The sequence below is a fragment of the Pygocentrus nattereri genome, chromosome 22 (genome assembly GCF_015220715.1).
Source record: "Pygocentrus nattereri isolate fPygNat1 chromosome 22, fPygNat1.pri, whole genome shotgun sequence".
NCBI classification, from domain to species: Eukaryota; Metazoa; Chordata; class Actinopteri; order Characiformes; family Serrasalmidae; genus Pygocentrus; species Pygocentrus nattereri.
The window spans coordinates 3,142,467-3,169,993 of record NC_051232.1 but is presented as its reverse complement, the minus strand read 5'-3'; the positions used below and the strand labels follow the sequence as shown (position 1 = coordinate 3,169,993).

Sequence of the window (27,527 nt, the reverse complement as noted above, 5' to 3'; positions counted from 1 at the left end):
CTGTGTTAAGGGAGCAATCTAATACTAACTAGAACTTGAATCAATTCAAGCTGAGAGCTTGACAGCTTATTAACAGCTAGGCTAAAAGATAGTAGGCTGTAACAGGCTAAAAGGTAGCTAACAGGCTAGCCCGCTCCTCTTTTAATATTCAGTGTTCAGCTTTAAACTGAAGTATTTACATAATGATTTACTGTAATATTAAAACTAGAGAATATGTTATTTGAATGTCTTTCAAGCTTCAAATGTCTGTGTTTTAGGTGGGTCTTAATTAGTACTAAACACAATGTGGGAAAACAAATGCGTGGCACTGTTAGCTTGATGCTAACACAACACAGGAAATCCTGTAGTGATGCTATTTTAAGCTCATAGTCATAGTTGTGGTAATTTGTTGAGCGGAAACTACATGAACAAATGTTTTTTCATTAAACACTTGGATAATATGATTTTCTCATCATTTCATTACATTTTTTAAAAAAATTGCTGAAATATCCAGTGAAAGTTCGTATCTCCTGTAGGCAGTCCATAGTTGCTTGGCCATGTTAACATACATTTCTTCTGGGAAGAACGGTTTATCGTAATTATTTACAATTATTTATAACTTACATTTGCCTTACATTACATTATGTAAATATTATATTTTATTATTTCCTGTGCTGTGTTAGCATCAAGCTAACAACGCACACATTCATTTTCTCACAAAGTAAGACAAATCTAATGAAAAGGGGGCATTTAAGGCATGTAAGACATTCAGGTAACATTTTTCTTTTTATATTGCATTGTATAGTTATGAATACACTGAATATTAATGGAGGAGCAGTTTAGCCTGTTTACATTGCACAAAATACTGTTTAAAATCTGTTTACATGGTAGCTTACTAAACCGTGGCATAAAAAGACCAAAAAAACAACAATTATATTGTTAATAAGGGTTAATATGATGGTTCCTTACTAATTCTCAAGCAGATGGAAAATGAATAAGTACCCTCAGGTGCATTAATACGTTACAATCGTTTATTGTAAGGTGGTCATAGGTTTGTATATATTGAATATTTTACAGCACCAGCTCAGCCAATGGAGATTTTAGGAACAAAAATGTCTGTGTGGTAATATTCATTAGGAAATAAAAACTAATTATTCCCTGTTTCTCTTTCCCTCCTCCTTCATAGGGGTATCCTGTCTGATCTTTTCCCTGGAGTGACCATTCCTGAGCACGATTATGGTGTGCTGCAGTCCACGATCCATGCTGCACTTTGTGCTCGCTCCCTTCAGCCTCTGCCTAGTATGATTGGTAAGGTAATCCAGCTGTATGAGACCATGCTAGTTCGTCACGGCGTCATGCTGGTGGGCCCCACTGGAGGTGGAAAGACCACCGTATACCGGGTCCTGGCCGACGCCCTGCAGTCCCTCTATGAGGCTGGCCACAAAAACTCCTTCTACCTCCCAGTAAAGACCTATGTGCTGAACCCCAAGTCCGTCAGCATGGGGGAGCTGTATGGGGAGGTGAACCCGCTGACTCTGGAGTGGAGGGACGGACTGATGGCGCTTTGCGTGAGGGCGGGGGTCAACGACCCCAGTGATGACCACAAGTGGGTGATCAGTGATGGGCCAGTGGATGCGCTGTGGATTGAGAACATGAACACGGTGCTGGATGATAATAAGATGCTGTGCCTGGCCAACAGCGAGAGGATCAAGCTCACGCCCTCCATCCACATGATGTTTGAGGTGAGGTGGAGTGTGGGTAGGAAATAGACATTCATACTAGCACTAACAATTGTGGCACGTGGAAAAGTCTCAGAGGTAGATTAACTCATTAGGCCTTAATTGACTTATCAGGAGTGGTTAGGCAGGTCACGTTTTTCACTGGTCATTCTCAGCTGATGACGCTTTGAGGGCATTTAGAATTCTTTAAACCTTTTGCTAGCATTCAGCAATTTAGGCTCCTCTAGGCAGCTTGCTGAGGATCTGAAAATGAAGGTAACTGATGCTTTCAAAACAGAGGAAGACATAGAAACATATCAAAGTGCTTCCAGCTCACAATTTCCACAGTCTGACATCGTTGCGAAATGGCTGTTAAGGGGCACTGAGAAAGTCAAGGAAGGATCTGGCAGACCAAGAAAACTCTCAGATAGATAGCAAAGCATGCAGAGAAACAGATGGACTACTGTCTGTAGCTGTAGAACTACAAAGTGCACCTAGATAGTAATTGGAGTTGATAAAGTGGACAAATACTGTAAAAACAAGGAGGTGGTTTTAATGTTAAGGCTGATTGGTCTATAAATATGTATGTGCATGTGATGTATCACCCAGTCCATGTGCACATCAGCTTCTCTAAGAGCTACAAAGAGAAAACACAGATATGCTGCGCTTTTATCACGTTGATCCCATGCACACTGTTTGATATAAGACTGATACACACACTCACACAACTGTCCTGTTGAACAGAATTTTAGAACAAACTGTTTAACGTGATTAGACTCAGCACTCAACACACACGCAAACACCTGCCCTATTTCTGTTTATCACACTCTTCACACACTCTGTTTAAGATAGAACTGATAAACAGACACTCTCTCATTTTCTGTCTCTCGCTCTCACAGGTTCAGGATCTAGCTGTAGCCTCTCCAGCTACAGTCAGTCGTTGTGGGATGGTGTATATAGACTCTGAGGAGCTGAAGTGGATGCCATATGTGCAGACATGGCTAGCAGGCCTCTCAGAGAAGGTAAACCCACTCAAAACCTTCATCTGGCCAGGATATAAATGCCCATCTGAAGAGATAACTTGGCATTTTTTTAAATTTTGCATGCTCAGTGTTAAAGCAATTACACACAGGATGTGGTGCAAATAAGCCATGCAACAATGTGTTGGATGGGTTGCTTTCCATTTTGGAAAAGTGACAGGAGCAAGGAGAGTTTTATTGCCTCATTCAGGCTCTGAAACATACCTGTTGAAGGGCAACACAGCGAGGAGCGAGGAAACCAAAACAAAAGCACACAGCAGGGACACCAGACAGACGGAAAAGACAGCAGAGACTCCTCTTTTGGCCCAGAGGTGTTTTATTACTCCCAAAGTAGCACTTTGTTTTTGTTTTTTTTTTTTACTCAAAGTAAACTGACTTAGACTTTGATATGTTAACTTTGATATGTTAGCTTGAGAGTTCTTCCCACTCACAAGCTTTAGCAAGATTCTTAAAGGAGCACTGAAGAAATGGTAATGCCTGTAATTATCAGCCAGCAGGAGACAGTGAGCATGATGTGAATGAGCTTTGGCTAACAGGTCTCCCCTCATCTTTGGCCACACTGGTGTTCCTGCAGTGATGTATTCCTTTAATCAGCACTTTCAGAGTCATTCAGGGAACACATGAACTTTACAACTTTACAACAAAACACAGTGAGTCAGTTTCTCTGATTCAGCAAAGCACTACCTGCAGAGATAATTAGGTTGCATTGTGGAATAATTTATTTTTCATTGTAGGAATGTGATGCTGTTGATTTACTGCTGGGTATGTAGACACGGAAGCTGGCTTAAGATGTGACTAAACTGCCTAGGTTCAGAAATCATATTACAGATAGATGCAAATATGATATCTGAAATATCTGAAATACATCAGGCATATGCAATATATTGGTGGATATTCATAAATATATAGCACATATATATCAACACTGTCAAAGTTCATGTCCCTCCAGATGTAAACAGATGCTGTTCTTTTCATTGTGTGAATATTTTGTGATTAACAGACCAATAGAAATGCTCCAAAATGACTTTGAATTTTTTTTACAGTAAAATTAAGAAAATGTTTTTTCTTATCCTGTATTTATGGTGTGTTAGTGTGTGTTGTGCTGGTACAAGTGGATCAGACTCAGCAGTGCAGCTGGAGTGTCCACTCACTGTCCACTCTATTAGACACTTTTACCTTGTCGATCCACCTTGTAGATGTAAAGTCAGAGAGGATAGCTCATCTGCTGCTGCACAGTTTGTGTTGGTCATCCTCATCAGTGGTCACAGGACGCTGCCCACTTGACGCTGTATATGTTTGGTTGGTGGACTGTTCTCAGTCCAGCAGTGACACTGCGGTGTTTAAAAACTCCAGTAGCACTGCTGTGTCTGCAAAGCGCAACTATATAGTGAGTGGAGCTGATAAAATGGACAATGAGCGTAGAAATAAGCAGGTGGTCATAAGGTTATGCCCTATCGGTGTATATTATACACATGGGACATATTATTATTATTATTATTATTATTATTATTATTATCCATCCATCCATCCATTATCTTCCGCTTGTCCGGGGTTCGGGTCGCGGGGGCAGCATCCTAAGCAATGAAGCCCAGACCTCCCTTTCCCCAGCCACTTCCACCAGCTCTCCAAGGGGGATTCCGAGGCGCTCCCAGGCCAGCTGGGCGATATAGTCGCGCCAGCGTGTCCTGGGTCTTCCCCGGGGTCTCCTCCCAGGTGGACTCGCCTGTGACACCTCCCGAGGGAGGCGTCCAGGAGGCATCCTAACCAGATGCCCGAACCACCTCAGCTGGCTCCTCTCGACGTGAAGAAGCAGCGGCTCTACTCCGAGTCCTTCCCGGATGACTGAACTTCTCACCCTATCTCTAAGGGAGAGTCCAGACACCCTGCGGAGGAAACTCATTTCGGCCGCTTGTATTCGCGATCTTATTCTTTCGGTCATTACCCAAAGCTCATGACCATAGGTGAGGGTGGGAACGTAGATCGACCGGTAAATCGAGAGCCTTGCCTTATGGCTCAGCTCTTTCTTTACCACAACAGACCGGTAAAGAGCCCGCATCACTGCTGACCCAGCACCAATCCGCCTGTCAATCTCCCGCTCCCTTGTACCATCACTCGTGAACAAGACCCCGAGATACTTGAACTCCTCCACTTGAGGCAAGAGCCTATCCCCGACCCAGAGAGGGCTCTCCACCCTTTTCCGCCTGAGAACCATGGTCTCGGATTTAGAGGTACTGATTCTCATCCCAGCCGCTTCACACTCGGCTGCAAACCGATCCAGCGAAAGCTGAAGTTCATGGCCTGATGTCCCCAATAGGACCACATCATCTGCAAACAGCAGTGATGTGACCCTGAGGTCACCAAACCGGACACCCTCCATCCCTTGACTGCGCCTAGAAATTCTATCCATAAAAATTATTAATAGAATCGGTGACAAAGGGCAGCCCTGACGGAGTCCAACTCTCACTGGGAACGAGTCTGACTTACTGCCGGCTATGCGAACCAAACTCCAGCTTTGTTTGTACAGGGCCTGAATGGCTCGTAGCAAAGAGCCATGTACCCCGTACTCCCGAAGCACCTCCCACAGAATACCCCGGGGAACACAGTCGAATGCCTTCTCCAGATCCACAAAGCACATGTGGACTGGTTGGGCAAACTCCCATGAACCCTCCAGAATCCTGGAGAGGGTGAAGAGTTGGTCCAGTGTTCCACGACCAGGGCGGAACCCGCACTGTTCCTCCTGGATCCGAGGTTCGACTATAAGCCGGACTCTCTTCTCCAGTACCCCTGCATAGACCTTGCCAGGGAGGCTGAGGAGTGTGATTCCCCTGTAGTTGGAACACACCCTCCGGTCCCCTTTTTTAAAAAGAGGCACCACCACCCCAGTCTGCCAAGCCAGTGGCACCACCCCCGATGTCCACGCAATGTTGAAAAGACGTGTCAGCCAAGACAGCCCCACAACATCCAGAGCCTTGAGGAACTCAGGGCGGATCTCATCCACCCCTGGAGCCTTGCCACCAAGGAGCTTCTTAACTACCTTAGCGACTTCGGCCTCAGTAATGGACAAGCCTATTCCCATGTCCCCAGACTCACCCTCACTGGAGAACGTGTCGGTGGGATTGAGAAGGTCCTCAAAGTATTCCTTCCACCGCCCAATGACGTCTTCAGTTGAAGTCAGCAGCACACCATCTCCACTATATACAGTGCTAGTGGCACACTGCTTTCCCCTTCTGAGTCGCCTGACGGTTTGCCAGAATCTTTTCGGAGCCGACTTAAAGTCAGTTTCCAAGGCCTCACCAAACTCCTCCCATACACGGGTTTTTGCCTTGGCAACAACTGAAGCCGCAGATCGCTTGGCCTGTCGATACCTGCCAGCTGCCTCTGGTGTCCCACAGGCCAACCATGCCCGGTAGGACTCCTTCTTCAGCTTGACGGCATCTCTCACCTGGGGTGTCCACCACCGGGTTCGAGGATTACCGCCCCGACAGGCACCAACTACTTTACGGCCACAGCTACAGTCAGCCGCTTCAGCAATGGAGGAACGGAACATGGCCCATTCTGAGTCAATGTCCCCCACCTCCCCCGATATCTGGTCAAAGTTCTGACGGAGGTGTGAGTTGAAGATCAATCTGACAGGTTCTTCTGCTAGACGTTCCCAGCAAACCCTCACTATGCGTTTGGGCTTGCCTGGTCTGACCGGCATCTTCCCCCACCACCTGATCCAACTCACCACCAGGTGGTGATCAGTTGACAGCTCAGCTCCTCTCTTTACCCGAGTGTCCAAAACACATGGCCGCAAGTCCGATGACACGACTACAAAGTCAATCATTGAACTGCGGCCTAGGGTGTCCTGGTGCCATGTGCACTTATGGACATCCTTGTGTTCAAACATGGTGTTCGTGATGGACAAACTGTGGTTTGCACAGAAGTCCAAAAACTGAACACCACTCGGGTTCAGATCAGAGAGGCCATTCCTCCCAATCACACCCCTCCAGGTCTCACTGTCATTGCCCACGTGAGCGTTGAAGTCCCCCAGTAGGACAATAGAGTCTCCAGGAGGAGCACTTTCAAGCACCCTTCCCAAGGACTCTAAGAAGGCTGGGTACTCTGAACTGCTGTTCAGTGCATAAGCACAGACAACAGTCAGGACCCGTTCCCCAACCCGAAGGCGTAGGGAAGCTACCCTCTCGTCCACCGGAGAAAACCCCAACATACAGGCACCGAGTCGAGGGGCTATGAGAAAGCCCACACCTGCCCGCCGCCTCTCACCATGGGCAACTCCAGAAAAGAATAAAGTCCAGCCCCTCTCAAGGAGATTGGACCCAGAGCCCAAGCTGTGTGTTGAGGTGAGCCCGACTATATCTAGCCGGTATCTCTCAACCTCGCGCACCAACTCAGGCTCCTTCCCTGCCAGTGAGGTAACGTTCCAAGTTCCAAAAGCCAGTTTCAGCAACCGAGGATCAGAACGCCAAGGCCCACGCCTTCGGACACTGCCCGATCCACAATGCACCGAACCCCTACTACTGCCCCTCCCATTGGTGGGGCCCCGGTAACCCTGTTCCGGGCAGGGTACACAAGTCCTGTTTTTCTGTCTTCATAGGGGTTATTATGGATCACACTTTGTCTGACCTGTCACCTAGGACCAGTTTGCCATGGGAGACCCTACCAGGAGCTTTTGCTCCAGACAACATAGCTCCTAAGATCACTCAAGCACGCAAACCCCTCCACCACGATAAGGTGGTGATCCAAGGAGAGGTTTATTATTATTATTATTATTATTATTACTATTATTATTATTATTATTATTATTATTACTATTATTATTATTATTATTATTATTATTATTATTATCATGTTAATACATTTCAAATTTGCAGTAAGAATAGATATTTGATAGTGGAAATCACTGCATCCTAAAACCATTATCTAAACAGAATCCAGAAACACTGCTGCCTCCTCTGGGCCTGAGCTCATTTAAGATGAACTAAGGCAAACTGAATAATTTAAGTCTGCATTAGTGTGTCAGTAGAAAACAGCATATTTTACATTTCTAAACATTACATTTGCTATGTCTTCAAAAAAGTAACGTTATACATAACGGACCAATTTCTAGGTAAAAACCCTTCAGGTCTTTGTAGGCATAAAGCCCAGTGCATAATAGAACAAATATAACAAGCAAATGTTAATGATCAGCAACATTATGTGCAGATCAGCTGATTAACTGAAACAGAAACAGCTGTGTAGAGGGAAAAAACTCGGATAGGGACACTAAAATGGTGACATTGTAGTAGATGTGGCACTTTAATCTTTAAATCTTACGCTAAGGCAGGAGTGAGCAGAGTAGCAGGACATTAGGTGGTCATCCTGCAATAGAGAGGCCTCCTCCATGCAGAAATCTCACAGCAGATAGGTGTTTCCAGATGTGTTGTCTAAGGTCTGCTGCACAAATATTAGGCAAAGTTGAGGACCTGAAATGCAGTGGTTGACCACAGAAACTGAGTGCAGAAGATTTGAGGTACATCAGGCTTACTTCTCTTTGAAATCAGATGATGTCCAGCACCTCTCTCAGCTCAGAACTGGCAGGAACCACTAGGACCCACAGGGTCTTGTCACGGTCCTGAGACATCTTGTAAGAAGTAGTCTTCATAGAAGAGCTGCGACCAAAAAGCCACACAGCTGTAAGAGAAACAAAGCCAAGTGATTCATATATGTACAGAAACACAAGGACCTGAGTTAGAACAGTGGCAGCTGGTGCTCTGAAATGATGAGTTTGAAATGTTTGGCTAAAACAAAAGGCAGTTTGTTAGCCAAAAGGCTGGAGAGCGCTATGTGGGTCAGTGTCTGCATTCAGCAGTGAAGCATGGTGGAGGTTTCCTGCTGGTTTGAGCCTGGATTCCCTCAAATGGAGTTGGTTGTTTGATCAAAATTAGTGCCTCCCTCACTGCTGAGAGGCAGGCAGATTCTTATCCATCATGCAATATCATCAAGAACGCGTGGGATATAGTCCACATTCATTCTTCAGCGGGACAGTGACACCAAACACAAGGCCAATGTCATAACAAACTATCTGCAGCAAAACCAAGACCAAGGCGCCATACAGCAGATGATATATCCCCCCACAGAGCCCTGATCTCAACATCATTGAGGTGGTCTGGGATTTAAAGCAAAGACAGAAGTGAGACAGTGAAAGTCTGCTGAGATTTTGTGGCAGGTTCTTCAAAAGGCCTAGAACCATCTGCCAGCTAATACAAATTATGCATGCCATTATTTTTTTATGCTATTAACATTGTCACTTCACAGCACTTTTTCACTGTTCAAGTAGATATTTTAAAGATTCTATTATTCACTCAGACTGTTATGGTGATAATATGATTTGTAATAGAAAAAATTTATTACATCGAAAAAAGAAATAGCAAAGTAGAAGCATTCATGAACTTTTAGTTCAATATATATGGGACTTTTTAGTATTACATATGCTTTTCTTGCTCGGCTCTCATCTTTCTGCCTTTATGGTTCACTTTTGTCTTTGTTTGTGGCCCATATTTGTATGCAGTGCGAATGAACCTGCGCCCTTAAATGACCTGAGTACTCCAATGCTAATCAACAGCATCACGTGAATCATCCATGTGCATCACGAACAACAGCATTAAATGAGCGAATGAGCAGCACAGGCCTTCACTGCAAACGACATTAGCCCTGTGTAGCACTCAGCTGTTCTTGATTAGGGGAGATGGTGAAAAAAGACCAAATGCTTTAATGTTGCTGCTATTTACGAACAGAAGCTTCAAGCTGCAGTTGCCGTTGTGAACGCAGGATGGTGATAGTAATACTTGCATGTGTGGTGGCCAAAATAATCACATGCACTCTGATCTGGTCGTTCTCATTAAGGTTGCATGTCTACAAAAAATTGGATATGTATGTAGAAGCACATATGAAAGTGGCTCAGATCTGAATGGATACACTCAGCTCTGAAAAACATCAAGTCTCTGTACCACTTTCATGTTACAAATCACACGTTCTACCACATCCTAAAGGTGTTTTACTGGATTCGGATAGGGTGACTTGGAAGGCCACTGAAGAACATTGAACTTTTCATAATTATTAAACCAGTTTGAGATGGCTTTAGCTTTGCTTGAAGTAGCCATTAGTATGGGTGAATCGTGGCCATGAAGGGATGCACATGGTCAGCAGCGATACTTAAATAGGCTGTGGCATTCAAGCGATGATTAATTGGTATTGATTGACCCAAAGTGTGCCAAAGCAACATTTTCCACACCATTACACCACCTCCACCAGCCTAGACCATTGACAAAAGGCAGGTTGGATCCATGGATTCTCGCTGTTGTTATTAAATTCTGACCCTACCGTCTGTGTGCCTCAGAACAAATCGAGATTCGTCAGACCAGGCCATGTTTTTCTAATACGATTTTGGTGAGCCTGTGCCCACTGCAGCTTCAGCTCTCTGGTCTTGGCTGACAGAAGTGGAACCCAACATGGTATTTTGCTGTTGTAGCCCATCCACCTCAGGGTTCAACTTGTTATGCATTCTGAGATGCTTTTCTCCTCACCACAGTTGTATCAAGTGGCACATATAATTAAGTATAGATGCTTACATATATAATACATATGGAACATATTACCATTACATATAGGTAATGGTAATAAAATATATTACATATATTTAACTCATAAGGGACATATGTGTGTCCCCACATGCAAATTTTGATGTTTATGTGTGTGTGTTTATGTGTGTATGTGTAGATCACAGAGCCCATGCGTGTGTACCTGATGGAGCTGTTTGAGCAGTATGTAGAGAAGGGTCTCCAGTTCGTGTCTAAGCGCTGTGTGCAGACCATGGCTCAGGTGGACATCAGCAAAGTCACCACCCTCTGCTGCCTGCTGGAGGCACTGCTGTTCAGCGAGGGCTCTCCTAGCCTTAAAATGGTATGCTGCACCTCCTTCATATATGAAATGTGATTTAATATTCTGCACATGCTACCTCAAAATGAAACTGCCCGACGTATTCATGCCCTTTAATAGAATGGGTCAGCGCAGCCTGATTAGAAATTCAGACCAGAAGAGCTTCAAACTATATCCAAGTAGCCCGTTTTAATATAACGTTGCATTGTTTTGGAAATGCTATGTTTTACTGCTTTATTAATTCCCTTTACCCAAGATAAAATCACTGTAATTCACAGCATCCAGTGGCTTATTGCTTTCATAAAGCAGTTGCAAAAATAATACTATATTTACTCTAATAAAATTTTTGAGTTACAGTTAATAGTAATCACAATGTCCAGCTTAGGCAACCATGCACTGCTGAAAGAAGAAAAAAAATTCACTCATCCATGCATAATGCAATCATTTCATGAACACTTTATGTTTTTGTCATATAATAATACAAATCACATTACATAGCAGTGATGCTATGATGCAGTGAACCTTTGCCTTATAAGTAGATTTTGCTCACTGAATTACCACCACATTGCTAATGTTCATTTCCACTAGCAGCACCTCTGTGTGATTTTCTAGTATTGTCTTATCATCAAGCTAAACATTTGTTTTCTCACACTTAGTTTTAACCACTAACACTGACATTTGCAGCATATAAGACAGTCAAGTAACATATTCTTTTGTTTTCCTATTGCTTGAATTATTCAGGAAATACCTTAATTCACTTCTTAACATTGAATTCATGGAGTAGCGGTTAAGCCTATGAGTTATTATCTTTTAACCTGTTAACCTGCTATTTATTAGCATAGTTTTTATGATTTTGCTAATTGAGGCTACAAAGTGGTAAAAATAAGGTAATAGTATAACAGTGATAACAGTGATAACAATAGTGATACGAATGACAACCTTAAAGTTCACTATGTATTTACCTTCTCAAAACAGTGAACTGTATGGTTAAACAAAATGGTTTATGGTTAATGATGGGATATTCTGACTTAGGAACTTTCACAGATGGCTCTTTAAAGGTTCTTTATTAAAGAAAATAGTTCTATATAGAACCATATAGAACCATATAGAACACTCAAGAAATGAAATCGTTCTTCAGATTGATGGAGAATATGTTATAGATGGTTTCATATAGAACATTTTCTATTATTACTAGCTTGGCATCATAGCAATAGATGGGTTCTTTGAGTGTTCATGGTTCTATATAGAACTATTTTCTTTACTAAAGAACCCCTGAAGAAGGAGGAAGCACAAGAGGGGCAGACGCGCTGGGATATTATACAGGACAAGGAGAAGGTGCTTCAATCCTCCACTTCCAAGCATTTTGCTCGCAAATGTTTAGTCGCTGGAGAACAAAGTAGACAAGCTGAACGCTGACTATGATATCAAGAGACAGAACTCTGGACTCTGGTAAGGGCAGAAGCGGCGGGGTATGTGCTATGGTGAGCTCTCGATGGGGAACAGATGTAGCGGTTCTAGCCAGTCACTGCTCTCCAGACATTGAACTCATAACAGTCAAAGTTCGGCCCTTTTTTTGCCCAGGGACTTTAGCTCTGTCAGTCTAACTACAGTGTACATCCCACCTCAGGCAGATAGTCACGTGCATTGGAAGTTTTGTACGAGACGTTAACCCTGAGGTTGCTTTTATTGTGGTTGGGGACTTTAACAGGGCAAACTTGAAGAAGGTTCTGCCCAAATACTACCAGCACATTAAATTTCCCACCCGAGGAGAACAGACTCTTGACCACTGCTACACCATAGTCAAGGACAGTTACAAACCCCTTCTCCCCTTCAGCAAAGCTGATCACACCTCTATTCTTCTCCTGCCTGCATACAAACAACTGGAAGATGTTCCGTGATGCGGCTGGCACAGACATCAATGAATACACTGACTCCATCACAAGCTACATCAATAAATACACTGAAGACATTGTACCGAAAATCTATGTCAGAACATTTCCCAACCAGAAACCCTGGATCAATGCTGAAGTTCGAGCCAAACTAAGAGCTCGGGCAGCTGCCTACAACTCTGGTGACCCAGCAAGCTACAAGAAGGCCAGATATGACCTTCAAAGGACCATCAAGCCAGCCAAAAGGAGCTACAGGGACAGAGTGGAATCCAACTATCTTCGCTCTGATCTCAGAAGTATGTGGAGTGGCCTGTGCACCATCACTGACTACAAAGTAGGTGTGATTTGTGATAGGGGCTCTTCCTCCTCACTTGCAGATGAACTTAATGCTCATGATGCTCGTTTTGAGGCAACTAACACCTCACCTGCTGAGAAAATGCCAGTAAATGAGGAGAGCTGCACTCTAGCCATTACCCTGACTGAGGTGGTGAGATCCTTCAGGGCAGTTAACCCACGCAAGGCACCTGGTCCCAATGGAGTCCAATGCCATGCACTTAAAGCATGTGCCAATGAGCTGGCTGAGGTTTTCACTGACATCTTTAACCTCTCCTTATGAGTGGTTATTCCCAAGTGATTCCCAAGTGCTTTAAGGAAACCACAATTTTTCCAGGCCCCAAGAAATCGTGTCATCTGCCTGAATGACTACCGCCCTGTTGCACTGACATCTACAGTTATGAAGTGCTTAGAGCGGCTGGTCCAAGCTCACATCTGCTCAACACTTCCAGCCACCATGGACCTTCACCAATTTGCATACCGCTCCAACAGATCCACAGATGCCATTGCATTAACAATACACAATGCTCTCACACACTCTCATCTCTGCAACTGGATACTGGTATCCTGACAAGCAGACCCCAGGTGGTGAAAGTTGGGAACAGCTTCTCCTCTACATGGACTCTGAGTACAGGGGCTCCCCAGGGATGTGTGCTCAGCCCCCTCCTGTATTCCTTGCGTACACATGACTGTGTAGCTGAACACACTTCTAACATCATCTTCAAGTTTGCCGATGACACCACCATCCTAGGCCTCATCACTGATGGAGATGAAACAGCCTACAGAGATGAGGTCAGCACGCTGTCAGAGTGGTGCCATGACTGCAATCTCTGTCTCACCATCAGCAAAACAAAGGAGATGGTTGAGGACTACAGGAAGCTGCAGAGGGGTGGTCACTCTTGCCTATTCATCAATGGAGCCGAAGTGGAGAGAGTCAGCAGTGTGAAGTTCCTCGGCGTACACCTCACTGATGACCTCACCTGGTCCCTCCACACCAACACTAGGCTCAGAAAGTTTGGTCTGCCTCCTCAGATCCTCACCAACTTCTACAGGTGCACCATAGAGAGCTTCCTCACGGGCTGCATCACTGTCGGGTACAGCAGCTGCACCGCCTGTGACCGCAAGGCCCTTAGAGGAGCAGTGAGGACGGCAGAAGCCATCACAGGCAAGAAACTACCAGCCTTACAGGACATCGACCAGTCTTGCTGCCTCAGGAAGATCAAAAAGATCTGGTCAGACAGAAGCCACCCAGCAATCTGCCTGTTCACCATCCTGCCATCAGGCAGGAGATTTCACAGTATACAGGCTAGAACAACCAGGTTAATGAACAGTTTCTACACACAGGCTGTCAGGCTTCTGAACAAGCTGTGAAGCTGTGACTCCTTCCCCTGCTACCACTTCACTCAGTCACTTTATCAGCATCATTATTATATCATATCATCTCTGCTATGGACAATAACACCTTAACACTAAGCCACTTTAAAGAACAATAGCACTAACTCACTTAACTCACTTTAAAACGTATATTGTCTTTATATTTTGTGTATACTTTGTGTTTATTTAATATATTTCAGTTTGTTTTTCTTATATTTTATTTTTACTTTCTGTAGAGTGATTAGCTGAGCCTCACCACAAGCATTTCAATGCATAAATGTCCTGACATGTTGTGCAAATGACAAATAAACTTGAAACTTGAAACTTGTATGATGGGAAATAAGAATGTAGCACAACTCAAGCATCCATATAAAATGCATAAAACAAACAACACCCCCCCCTAAAAAAAACAAACAAACAAAAAAAAAACGACACAGTTCATATCCCCTGGGTGCAGAATGACATGATGGAAACGAGTGAACGTCTCGACCTCAGGCACAAGTGAGCACATTTGAAATGTCCTCTGATGTGTAATGACAGTTATTTGCACATTCTGCTGCCTGTACTGTAGTGTCACAATAACGCACGTTTGTGTGTGCGTGTCAACAGGACTCCAGCAGGCTGAACAGTGTGCTCTGCCAGACATTCGTCTTCTGCTACCTGTGGGCGGTGGGGGGCAATTTGACAGACAGCTGCTGGGATGCCTTTGACACCTTCGTCAGGCAGCAGTTTGAGGACAACAATGATGCCAAGGTAAAAGCAGCTCTATTATAGCTGATCTAAGACCAGCTCCATATGTGTGAAAGCAAAGACTGTCTGTGAAACATTACAATAAGAAGTTCTCCACTAACACCTTCATTGTTCAACATTTCTGCCTAATTCAGTCGTTACGATAAACGTTCAGGATGGTTTGATGTGGAATGGTTCTCTGGGAAGGAACGTACTGATTACCTTACAGTGGTGGTGATAGGGACCAGTGGTGGCAAACTATGTAAGGCACATGCAGCCTTTTAATTACTATTTAAAACAACCAGTAAACCTACATTATTATTTTATTTTATAACTACAGTGTCATTTTAGTTATTTTATTTTAGTATAATTTTCAAAATATTTTATATATAGTTATTTTTTTTATAGATGATGTTGAAAGTTGTAAATCTAAAAAAAAAAAAGTTTTCTTTGGGAACTTCTTTGCTTTACAGCAGTCTGCATGTACCACTCCTCTGTGAACCTTTACAAATTTAGCCCAAAAGCTTTTCCCAAAACTATTGTGAAACAGTGTCTCGATGTCATCAAACAGCGCATTCATAACCGTTCATGTCATATTTTTTTAGTAATGTAGCTTTTAGATGCATTAAATGCATTACCATTAGTTATCCAAGTAACTTTAGTTGGAAATTACTCTGCATTAACAACATAGATTGCATAGATAAAGCTGCGCTGCATTAAATACCAGCTAGATTTCATATTTAACTTGCCAACTAACTTTATTTAAAAACTACAGTACATGAACTAAGTAGCTTGTTATCACTTACAAGCCAGCTATCTTTAGCTATAAACTACCCTGCATTAGATGCCTATAGCTATTGGTAGCTAACCAACTCACTTTAGCCAAAAGCTACACTACAATAACTTTAGCTAGTTATCTCTGGATCTTTAGCTGAAAATTACCCGGTTTTAACTACCTATCTAGTTATTGCTGCATTAACTAGCTAGCTTGCTGGCGTATCTGTAGAGCTAGCTCATTTTATGAGGTTATCAAAAAGATCGCTTATAGACAAAAACTACCACTTTTAACTGTTTACAACAGATTATTAAGGATAGATCATTCTACAGAATTGGTTCAAAGCCAGAATTAAAAACGCATTTTAAACTTTTAACTGACTGGGACTTTAGACTGAAATCATTTTGTTTTGATCCTATACCTTAATTATGTTTTATAATGATTGAACATTACATTTTGTCACAAATGAAACATTTGTAACACCATCAAAGCAATGCCAAAAGTTTCAGTAGTGGTTTTGATGTTTTTAGCTATTTTTCTGCAGAACTCAAAAGCACTAGCCAGTACATGACTTTCAGTGACAGCTTGGAACGTTTGCACACACATAAAATATTAGCATTTTTTCATTAAAACAGAAACAGTTTACTTAACTGTACAAATGATGTGTTTCGGTAGTGACAATATTTAATGTTCCACACTGATTTTCAGGCTTCGGGACACATTTACTTCAAAACAGTGAGATCTAACTGCTCACCATGTGGCCAAGAGGGACAGGGTCTCAGCCCCATGTCCTGCCCCAAAATGCAGGGGTGTGGCTATAACGAGGCTCCGCCTACATGAAATATGTTTGTTTTATAATGTTTTTGTCTAACTAATTCAGTAGAATGCTTCAAATGCCATAAATCTAGCTGATGCAAATACCTTGTTGTGAATCAAATCCCGCTGCAGAAAGAATTGTTTAAAACTCGCGGTCGTGAAATTATTTACACTGCAAATCCATTTTTTACTCAGTTTAAAAGTTCCCTGATGAAAAGGGGATGGCGCACTCCTTGCTCCACTGATCATGCTGCTGTGCCCTGAGCAACACTGTCATTCCCTGATGATGATGTTACCGTCACTGTCTCTTTACGATAACATCTGGCAGACTCTCTGCTATTTAAGTTCTGGCAAAGCAGAGGACATTAAACTGAATGTGACGCGCTTTGGCAGAACGCTCTATTTATAATTTGACGACTTCCTTTGACTCTCCAAAAGACTTTCAAAAGACTCCCCATCTGATAGCAGCCCCTCGATATTTCACAAGAGGAAGACTGAAGAAAAACAATCTGTCCCGGAGCTTCCTGTGAGGACGGAGGGAGGGGGATATTTATTTCAGAAGGTCAGAGCGGGACAGGTGGAGGCATTAATAGTATTCTATAAAGAAAGAGAGAAAGAGAGCGAGAGAGAGAGGGAGAGAGAGAGGGAGACAGGGTATGAATGTGAAATTGACCAGTGGTGGAGACATTGAGGGGGAGGAGGAGACCTCACTTTAGCCTGAAGGCCTTTTCCTCAGTTTGGTGTCTTATCTTTTCCTTTTCTTTCGCTCTGTTTTACGTCTGAAGTTATTTTCCTTTGGTATGGAAGGAAACAGACAGCTGGATTATATGTAGCAGAAATATAATATCAGCTCTCGGTGCGGAGCTGCGTTAGTATTGAACCTAGGTGAAAAATGGTTTACATAGAACCTTTTTAGGAATGGGCTTGACATCAAACTCCCAACAAATTCCTAACAGTTCCCAAAGCGACACTTAAAATAAATTTTAAATAAAGTCTTTGGTAAAGACGAATAATTCTATAAAGGACCGTGAACACGTAAAGAACAATTTGCATGCTTGAATTAATGTGTCTGATTGAATGAGAGTGTAGGGTTCTGTATAGCACCAAAAAAGGTTCTCCTATTGTTGCAAGCCCATATCATAATCATAACAATATAAGCCTTTTTTTGAGCTATAGAGAACGTTTCAAAAAGGTTCTATATGGAGCCGTATAAAACAAATTCAGCATTACTCTGAAGAACAATTTTACTATGCAAAGAACCCTTTAAGAATGCAAATGGTTCTTTGAGCGATCATGATTCTACATAGAACCATATGTCCTTACTAAAGAACCCTTTTTTTTACCAGTGTAGCGCAAACTGCAGCCAGCCTTCAGGACAAATACATAACATTACAGAGAACATTAACATACAGAGCATTGCTTAAATATTTATTAAAGGTTGTGTTGCTCCACTGCATTTTCTCCTCTAACAAACTAATTACTCTTCTTTACTTTCTGCCACTCTGCACTTAAAAGAGTTGGTGCTTCAAGGGCTCTTTAGTAAAGAAAATGGTTCTATATAAAACCATGAACACTCAAAGAACCCTTTGCATGATTAAAATGTACATACAACTAAACAGAGTTTAGTGTTCAGAGTTCTATATAGAAACATTTCATGCTCGAACATTTAACGTGGCTCTTTGCATGGTACAAAAACTGTTCTACAAATTGGAGAACGTGTTGTAGACGATTCTGTATAGAACCTTTTTCGATATTATCGATGGTTCGACATTGCATCCAAAAGGGTTCTTTTATTGTTGCAGTGTCAGGCTTGTTCTACATATAACGTCGTTCATGCATATTTTCCATCAATCCAAAGAACCATTTCATGATGCAAAGAACAGAGTAGAGCACCAGCCAACTAGCTTTATAGCAGCGAGCCTTCTTCTTCTTCTTTCGCCACAGCGGATCATCTGCCTCCATCTCGCCCTATCCACTGCCTCCTCTACTTTTACACCAACCATCTCCATGTCCAGCTTTACTACACCCATAAACCTTCTCTGAGGTCTACCTCTTCTCCTTCTACCCGGCAGCTCCATCTCCAACATTCTTTGTCCAATATATCCACTATTCCTCCTCAACACATGTCCAAACCATCTCAACCTGGCCTCTCTGGCTTTATCTCCAAACTGCTCCACCTTCACCGTCCCTCTGATCTGCTCATTTCTAATCTTGTCCAGCCTCGTCACTCCCAACGAAAATCTCAGCATCTTCATCTCCGCCACCTCCAGCTCAGCCTCCTGTTTATAGCAGCGAACCTTAAGGCCTTATATTTCGCCATGATTTTTGGAATGATTTAAACTAAAACACAGAGGATGAACAGAACTTTGGTTAATTAAACGCTTAAGCCCAGAGTTGGTTTGTCATTTTTTTAAGAACAAGCCAAACATTGTTGCCTTTGTTTGGCACTATTCAAATGTAATCAGCCCACTGACAAATAAGGTTTTCTGATCTTATGAAAAAGATACTTGAACTTTTTTTAAACATATCAAAATGATTATATTAATAACCTGTTTTGATGGGTTAACTTCGGTTGCGCAGCCTGACTTGATACATTGAGCCAGCTTCCCTGTGACTCAGTAATGACCACTCTTTTTCAATACTTGTCAAACGGCTACTGACCTTGGCATTGCAGCATGAAATATGCAATACCCTCCCCATTCTTTCCTAAAAGCATGTCAGAAGTCCTTTGTTGTTGGTTGTACTGCGTGACTTTTGAGTACTACTACTCAAGTAGGTACTACTTGGGTGGTGGATCATTCTCAGCACTGCAGTGACACTGACGTGGTGGTGGTGCGTTAGTGTGTGCTATGCTGGTCTGAGTGGATCAGACACAGCAGTGCTGCTGGAGTTTTTAAACTGCTGGATTGAGAATCGTCCACCAACCTAAAATATCCAGCCAACAGCGTCCTGTGAGCACTAATGAAGGATTAGAAGGTGACCACAAACTGTGCAGTAACAGATGAGCTATCGTTCCTGACACTGAGGTGTTTATAAACACACAGCACTGCTGTGTCTTATCCACTCGTACCAGCACAACACACACTAACACACCACCACCACCACGTCAGTGTTACTGCAGTGCTGAGAATGATCCACCACGCAAACAGTACCTGCTCTGTGAGGGTCCATGGTGGTCCTGACCACTGAAGAACAGGGTAAAGGGGGGGTAACAAAGTACACAGAGATACAGATGGACTAGTCTGTAACTGTAGAACTGCAAAGTGCTCCTGGATGGTGAGTGAAGCTGATTAAGACGATGAGTGTAAGAACAAGGAGGGGGTGTATGTTTTTCAATTTTGGACCGAAGTCTTAGATGTGAGCAAAGTAGACCAGTAGTGAACATGGGATGATACACAACTTGCAGCAGCAAGTTAGAGCAAAGAAAAGAAAGCGAAGAAGAACATTTTAAATTAGGGACTTTTGCTCAAATTGCTCAAAACTGTTAACATCTGCCTTACATGCATTTGTTTTAGCTCTGTCTGAATGGCACAGATAAGTACCACACAATGGACAGGAAAATTAGCTTTATTATCATTATAAGTATAAAGTGGATGCATGATCTGAATGTGGTCATTTTCTTTTCTTCTGTTTTCTTGCATCATAGCGCTATAGTGACAGAATAATTTTAATGGTATCTTATGTGTCATGGAATTTATCATAGTGTGACCCAAAATAAACTTAATATAATTTAAACTTAAAATAATACTGCATCGTTTTGTTTTGTTTTCAAGCTAATCTCGATCTACTGCATCTGTATTCATGTTGATTACACTGCACAGTAATTTCAGTGATTTTCTTTTCACTCAGAAAAGAGCAGAAAAGTTTATTACTCAAACAATCTGCCCACTGGCTTCCATGGTAATGGCCTGTTTGATAAATGCTGGTGTGTTTCTTGATCTCTCCTCCCACAGCTACCTAGTGGAGGAGACCTGTGGAGCGTGTATATGGATTTTGAGAACAAGCGTCTGGAGCCGTGGGAGAAAATCATTCCATACTTCAAATACAATAGAGAGACCCCTTTCTTTGAGATGCTGGTGCCCACCACAGACACAGTGCGCTACGGCTACCTGATGGACAAATTGCTGTCAGTCAGACACTCCGTCCTTTTCACCGGCATCACAGGAGTGGGCAAGGTAAGCTGTGTGTGATCCACAATAGAGGCCCTGGAGTGGGGATGGCCTGATCTGTTACTTAGCTGTTTCATAGTTCTTACCCAGCAGTAAACAACATTTACATCTGAACTGGAAGATGAATATTAAGACATAATGACCTTTTAGATCAGATGGTTAACCTCTTAAAATTCTTATTACATGCTAGAGCTTATTATTCAGTAACTACAGGGACTTCAAACCAAGCTGGCTGAGCTGTTCTGAGGTTCTAAAAGTGTGTAATGAAACTTTGGGCTTTTTCGTTCTGCATTTAGTGCCGTCTTGTTTTTCTGTGGAGTTTTCACCACTGCTGTCTGTTGTATGTGTAATAATGTATAATAATTATGCTAAATGTACATGTTTTTTCAGTCTGTAGTGGCTCGTGGCTTGTTGAACAGCGTTCAGGAGCAGGCAGGCTACATTCCTGTTTACATCAACTTTTCAGCCCAAACCTCCTCAGCCAGAACACAGGAGATCATCGAGTCCAAACTGGAGAAGAAGAGGAAAAACATACTGGGTACAAACAGATACAGTACAAAACACACAATATTACAATGTCAAAAGTAAAATATCATAAGTTCTTGGTTCTTAGAATTTTTGCCGTTTTTTTTTTGTTGTTTTTCAACCAAAAACCTAAAGTGCCGTTTTCAGCCCAATGATTTAATTGTACAGAATTGACAAATTCACATAATAATCATCATCATGCCTTCCAGTCAGTCACAGCCATTCTAAGGACTACTTCCTCTGTCAAGCAAAAGAAAAACTCCTCAGAACAAAGTGGCCTGAGCTGAAAGTTTGACAGACATAGCGGCGGTGAAAAAGGGAGGCAGGACAAATGGTCGATTTCTGTCCATTTCTGTCTTATTCTGACAGATACAGATATACTGCAGCTTTGTTGCGCATGGAAATGAAGTTCAATCATATTTCATTCAATCATAACTTCAGACAAAGCACAAAGTTGATAGTGACAACCGGCAATTTCAAGAGCGATGGAAATTAGAATACTTTTTTTTTAATCAAGAGCCATAACAAATGTTATGCCTTATATAAAAAGAGACTGGAAATTTAATATTAAAATAAAATCTAGCATGGACGGTATTCGGAGACAAGAGGGTGACGAAACTTTTGCTTTGCTTTGCTTTTGCTTCTCCTGTTGCTCCAGCAACATTTTATCAGAGTATATAAAAATAAATGTTACTTCTTCTATGCATTTGCGTTTTTCATGTTTTTAATACTGAATTTTTTCAATCATTTATAAATAATATTTTGGCAAAGAATGACCTGCGCTTTATTTTGGCAGGGCTATACTTTGATATGGTCAAATCTGGGCCCTTAAAAAAAGTGTGGACACTACTGTCATATGCTATGCATACACTGAATCTTCTCCTGTTTGTGTGTCAGGTGCTCCTGCTAATAAGAAGGTGGTGGTGTTTGTGGACGATCTGAACATGCCAAAGTTGGACAGTTATGGTTCGCAGCCCCCAATAGAGCTACTGCGCCAGTTCCAGGACTTTCAGGGGTTCTATGATCGAGAAAAGTTCTTCTGGAAGGAGATACAGGTAACACATCCATACTGACAATAAAAGGCTCTGACAATAAAAGGAGCCCAAAAGAGATTTTGATGTTTGATTGTTCACATTATCCTTTTAAAGTGGCCTCTGACATCGGTTTGAACAAATATATCTCCACCCAGTATGTTCATCCAACAAACAGTCCCCTTTCTAAAGAGCAACAAGCAGTCACTAAACCAAGCAGAAAATAAGGAAAAATAGTCCATTTCTTTCCTTCTTCTAATGGTGGACCTGAGCAATCACAGAAAGGAAGCTTGGTTTCTTTTGTTTACCCATCATGTAAAAGAATGCTGGCAAGAATGCACACTCAGTGCCCAAACAGCAATATATTATATTTGAATAATATAATAATACTGCGTAAAAATACTTGATCTGTGAGAAGCTCCTTTGCTTCTCTCTTTTTTCAAACTGCCCTTGAAGTAAAGTTTATTCAGTCCACACCCTGGACCAATTCAGGTCTTGTTTGGGGAGGGACTCATTATCCAGACCACAGATTTCAGGAGGAAAGTCTTGGAAACAGCCTTCACGGCTGATTAAACTTACCACAGCAAGTGAAAACACCCTCAGAATAGCCGTTAGTTTGATTTCTCTGGAAAGCACCATCCTTAATTGTTTACGCCACTCACACTCGTCTCGTTCCTGTAAAATGTAAGACATGAAGTGTAACCACAGTAACGGGTGTTTAGATGACATTGCGGGAAATGGTCCATTACCACATGTGAGATGAAGAAGAAGTGACGGTTCACATGAATTCCGATCTGACTGTTCAGACAGACATTGTATTGCGTCATATCGGATATGTATATGATTTCAGTACCACATGCAAAAGTGTCCCAAATCAGAACTGAAACTGATTCCGTATGTTTTTCTGTTCACACTGTCACATGAAAAATGAATCTGTATCACGTGAAGAAAAATATTGCATTTATGCCACTTTTAAGTGCAGTGTGAACGTAGTCATTAGATATGTATCGGATTTCAGTATCACGTATGAAAAAGGCCTAAATCTAAATTGAAACTGCCAGATTCAGTGTGTTTTTTATTGTTCACACAGTCACACAAAAAGCTGTGTCATATGTAAAGAAAAAGAACAGATTTGAACAACTTTGGCCTGCACCATGAACACAGCCTAAGACTGGTTGTACATGGCTTTTACATAACTTTAATTGCTAACTTTCACTTGTGTTGCATAATATAAAGATAAGGCTTTATTGTCATTCGCATCACACGTGGTGCATGAGGTGGGACAAAATAGTGTACTCAAGGTCCCAAGTAACTCCCAAGAACGAAAGAAACAGTAAAAAGTAATAAACGATAAATAAGTCAATAAATAAGTCAAATAAATAACTATACATTTTTTAAAAGTCTCCTTGTTTGAAATTTAGGCTGCATTCACACTGTGTTGGCCCAAATCCGATCTGTTTCTTTATATGTAAAATATAATTTTTTGTGTGCGTAACAGTCCGAACAGTAAAAATGCTGAATCTGAAAGTTTTGGTTGTAATTTGGGCCTCTTTTGTATGTGGTGCTGAAATCCACTGTGTATCTGATACATGGCAATATGATCTCTGTCTGAACAAACAGTTCAGAATTTACATATGCAAAGTATAAGTGAAAGCCACAGGTCTTACGTCAACATTTCAGATTTTTTATGGAAATAATGGACATCCAGATTGTTACCAGCATAAAGTTTAAAAGTCAGGGTCTGTCATGGCATAGGAGCGTATGAGTACCCATAGCATAGGTTACTTGCTCAACTGTGAAGGCATTTTTTAATATTAATTCTGAAATGGCAAAAAACAATATCCACTTTCAAAACTGGATCAACTGGTATCTTTAGCCACTAAATGATTAAGGATTATTAATCATCACAAAACATGCTCTTTCCCAACTTTATTGGAATGTGTTGCAGGTATCAAATTTGGAGTAGGCATATATTTACAGAGGGTAATAAAGTTTAAAGGTAAAACATCAATTGTAGCATTTTTGTCTGGTTTTCATTTTAATACAGGTCAAAGATAATTTACTAAAAACTGCTTTCTGTTTTTATTAGACTTTCACATACTGACCCAACGTTTTGGAACTGATGTTTGTATTCTTTATAATCGGTCGGATTTGCCGTAGGGTGGTTGAAGAAATTTGGTTTTATTTATTTATTAGTTTTTTTAGTACTGGCTGTTATTTTGAGAATGTGCATAACTACACATACACCTTGTGGTACACACTTCCAAAGGTGTGGTCTACTAATTAAGACACACACCCCCAGTCTGGCTCCTAGAGGGCTGTATAAAGAATCACAAGGTAAAGGAAACTTTTAAGCCAACATTAACCTTTTATTCTCCAGGGTATATTTTGGTTTTCCCATCTGAATTTAAATAACCAAAACGTACATTTTTCAGTAACTGCATGAACTCAGAGTGAATCTTTATTTATTTATTTGTTGCAAAAGCTCCCCTCAAATCAGTAGAACATGTATTTTATGATCATACACATGTTGCTATATGCTTGCAATTTACTGCTGAAAGCCAAAAGTCTTAGACGCTCTTTGTATTGGTTTTTAAAAGTAGTTTTTACAGAGCAGATCACTGAAGAGATGCCATCTGTTTATAGTTTATAGCCCAGATCTGGTCAATTTTCAGTAGACAAAAAAAAAGTTCAGCTTCTTTTATTTAAATCCATTTGACTGGACAGAAGACAGTTACAGCCTCGTATGACAGCCACCTTTTGAATGTGGTTAGAAAATATGAAAGTGATGAAGAAAATGACGAAGTGCATTTTGGAAGCACCGGTGGTTCCAAGGAGTTTAAGAGGTAAAAGTAATGTGGGTTGATGCTAGCCATTTGATGTTGCTGGACTGGACTGGGCACTGGTCATTTACTTGTCAGAACAAGAGGGAAACCACACACACACACACACACACAGACACACATGCACAGATAACAGAGCATAGTAAACAAGGCTACAAGGAGAAAGACACACTTCAGCAAGGTTAAAGAGGAAAAAAGTGATGCTGCAGTCAAACTAAAGCTCATCAATCTAGCATATGAGTTATGAAACGCAATAAAACAAGGGGATATGACCGTGGAGACGAGAGAGAGGGAGGAAAAGTTGCCCTTGAAGGCGCTGGTTTGATGTATTATTGATTTTTGATAGGTGAACGGGAAACGATTGCCTTTGATATGCCAGCGTTTCTTTTTTTTATCTTCCTGTCATTTAAAAAGTAATTAATGCTTAATCCTGTCAGTCCGCCTAGCTGCTGTAATATTAGCTCAAGTTTAATCAATAATGCCTTAATTTGCTACAGTAAACGGCTGATAGGATTGATCAAAGTGTCAGAAATTTTTATAGATGTTTCAAAAATGACATATTTATTCTCCTCTTCATTTCTCGGGCAGTTTATTTTCCTCTACTCCTCTCTGTCTCTTCCTTTTATAGTTTCTATGCTTTTCTTTTTTCTTTTCTTCTATTCTTCTCTTCCTCTGTCCTCTCCTCTCCTTCTCTCTTCTCCTCTTTTCTTTCCCTTTCCTCTTTTCTCCTTTCCTCTCTTCTGTAATATCTTCTAGGCTCTCCTTTCCCCTTTTCCTCTTATTTTCTGCTCCCTTCTTTTCTCCTCCTCTCCTCTCCTCTTTTCTTTGATCTTTTTCTCCCTCTTCCAGTTCTTTTTTCTTCTTTTTCTTCTTATATTCTCATCCATTCTCTTCAAGTCATCTCTTATACAGAAAGCAAAGAATACCTGTCAACTCATAGTATACTTGCTGATTTAGGTGTGATGTATGAACGTTGTGTATGTGTGTTTGTGTAGGACATGACTATAGCAGCGGCTTGTGCGCCCCCTGGTGGAGGTCGTAACCCGGTGACCCCACGCTTCATCCGGCACTTCAGCATGCTCTGCCTGCCCACGCCCTCCGAGCACAGCCTCAAACAGATCTTTAAGGTCCTACGTACGCACACACACACACACACACACACACACACACACACACACACACACACACACAGCGCCTCAGCTGGGAACAGTCTAACATGTTAAATGCACACACAGCCTCAGGCTGCACACGTGTGAACTGTGTGTCCTGCTGTACGTGTATTTATAGCATGTTCTCTGGCTCTGTTATTTGAATGTCTTAACCCTTTACACCAGCTGTGCTACATCCATTTATGTGTGCATCGTCATTTGTGTGTATGTAGATGTCTATATATATTTGTACACCAGCTTCTTGTTTGTTTTGTAAATGTAAAAGCTTCCTGACAGCTACACGTCCTTTCAGACCCATAGTGCTGAGTTGTCTTCTCACAGTGGAAGGATGCACAGAAACACCTGTGGATTTTTTAGATCTAAAGCAAAAGTGGAGAACACGAGAGTCCTAACAACCACCTGCAAGTCCTGGTAGACCACCTGTCCCAATCAGATAAGCTGCACTTGAAGCTTTCATCTTTTAGAGAAAATCAAGCTCCACTCTTACTTCAGATCTGAAAACATCCACAGGTGTTTCTGTCCATCCTTCCACTGTGAGAAACACTGAAACTGGACATCTGAGATGTGCACTAAGGTTTTATTGACTGATGAGTCAAACTGTGTAAATAGGATTATTTGGATTGTGAAAATGCAACCAACTTCTAAGACTGAACTTTGGAAGCATGAAAAATATTCCAGATTTCTAGCAAGTCTACTGAAAAGAACGGACGCTGTTATAAAGACAAAGAGCGAACACATTTAACGATACAAGAAAAAATGTATTATATCAGATATTATAGTAATGTTATTGACTGGAAATACACAGGAAATGCACTCATCTACAGTGTTATATGTATGTGTTTATATGCCTGTGCTTGTGTTTCTGTCTGTAGGCTATTTTGAGTGGTTTTCTGAGTGATTTCCCAGCTACAGTGAAACAGGCTGCAGGCAGCATAGTTGACGCTGCAGTGGAGATCTATCACCGCATGAGTGTTGACCTGCTTCCCACTCCAGCCAAATCCCACTATGTCTTCAACCTCCGAGACCTGTCCAAGTGTGTGCAAGGTGAGATAAACATGCACAGTTTGGCTCTTCCGTTATGTGAAGGTTCAGGTCTGGGTCTGGTTATTGGAATGTACAGAAATCCAAATGCATATGGCTTTTATAGGAATAAAGAATGAAGTAAATAATATATTGTCATTTAAAAATAATTTTATAACTGAATGTGTTTTAACAACAGA

The 27,527-nt window shown here is 41.7% G+C and overlaps 1 protein-coding gene across 1 annotated transcript in view; it reads left to right on the top strand.

Moving 5' to 3' along the window:
* Positions 1-27,527, top strand: part of dnah6 (dynein, axonemal, heavy chain 6) — a 158,021-nt gene that overhangs the window by 40,635 nt on the left and 89,859 nt on the right. The window contains exons 35-43 of the mRNA XM_037532616.1: positions 1,166-1,721; positions 2,597-2,719; positions 10,496-10,678; positions 14,860-15,003; positions 20,524-20,745; positions 21,130-21,277; positions 22,162-22,319; positions 26,134-26,265; positions 27,180-27,351. Of these exons, the coding sequence (XP_037388513.1) occupies positions 1,166-1,721; positions 2,597-2,719; positions 10,496-10,678; positions 14,860-15,003; positions 20,524-20,745; positions 21,130-21,277; positions 22,162-22,319; positions 26,134-26,265; positions 27,180-27,351 (1,838 nt within the window). The remainder of the gene's footprint in view (positions 1-1,165; positions 1,722-2,596; positions 2,720-10,495; positions 10,679-14,859; positions 15,004-20,523; positions 20,746-21,129; positions 21,278-22,161; positions 22,320-26,133; positions 26,266-27,179; positions 27,352-27,527) is intronic.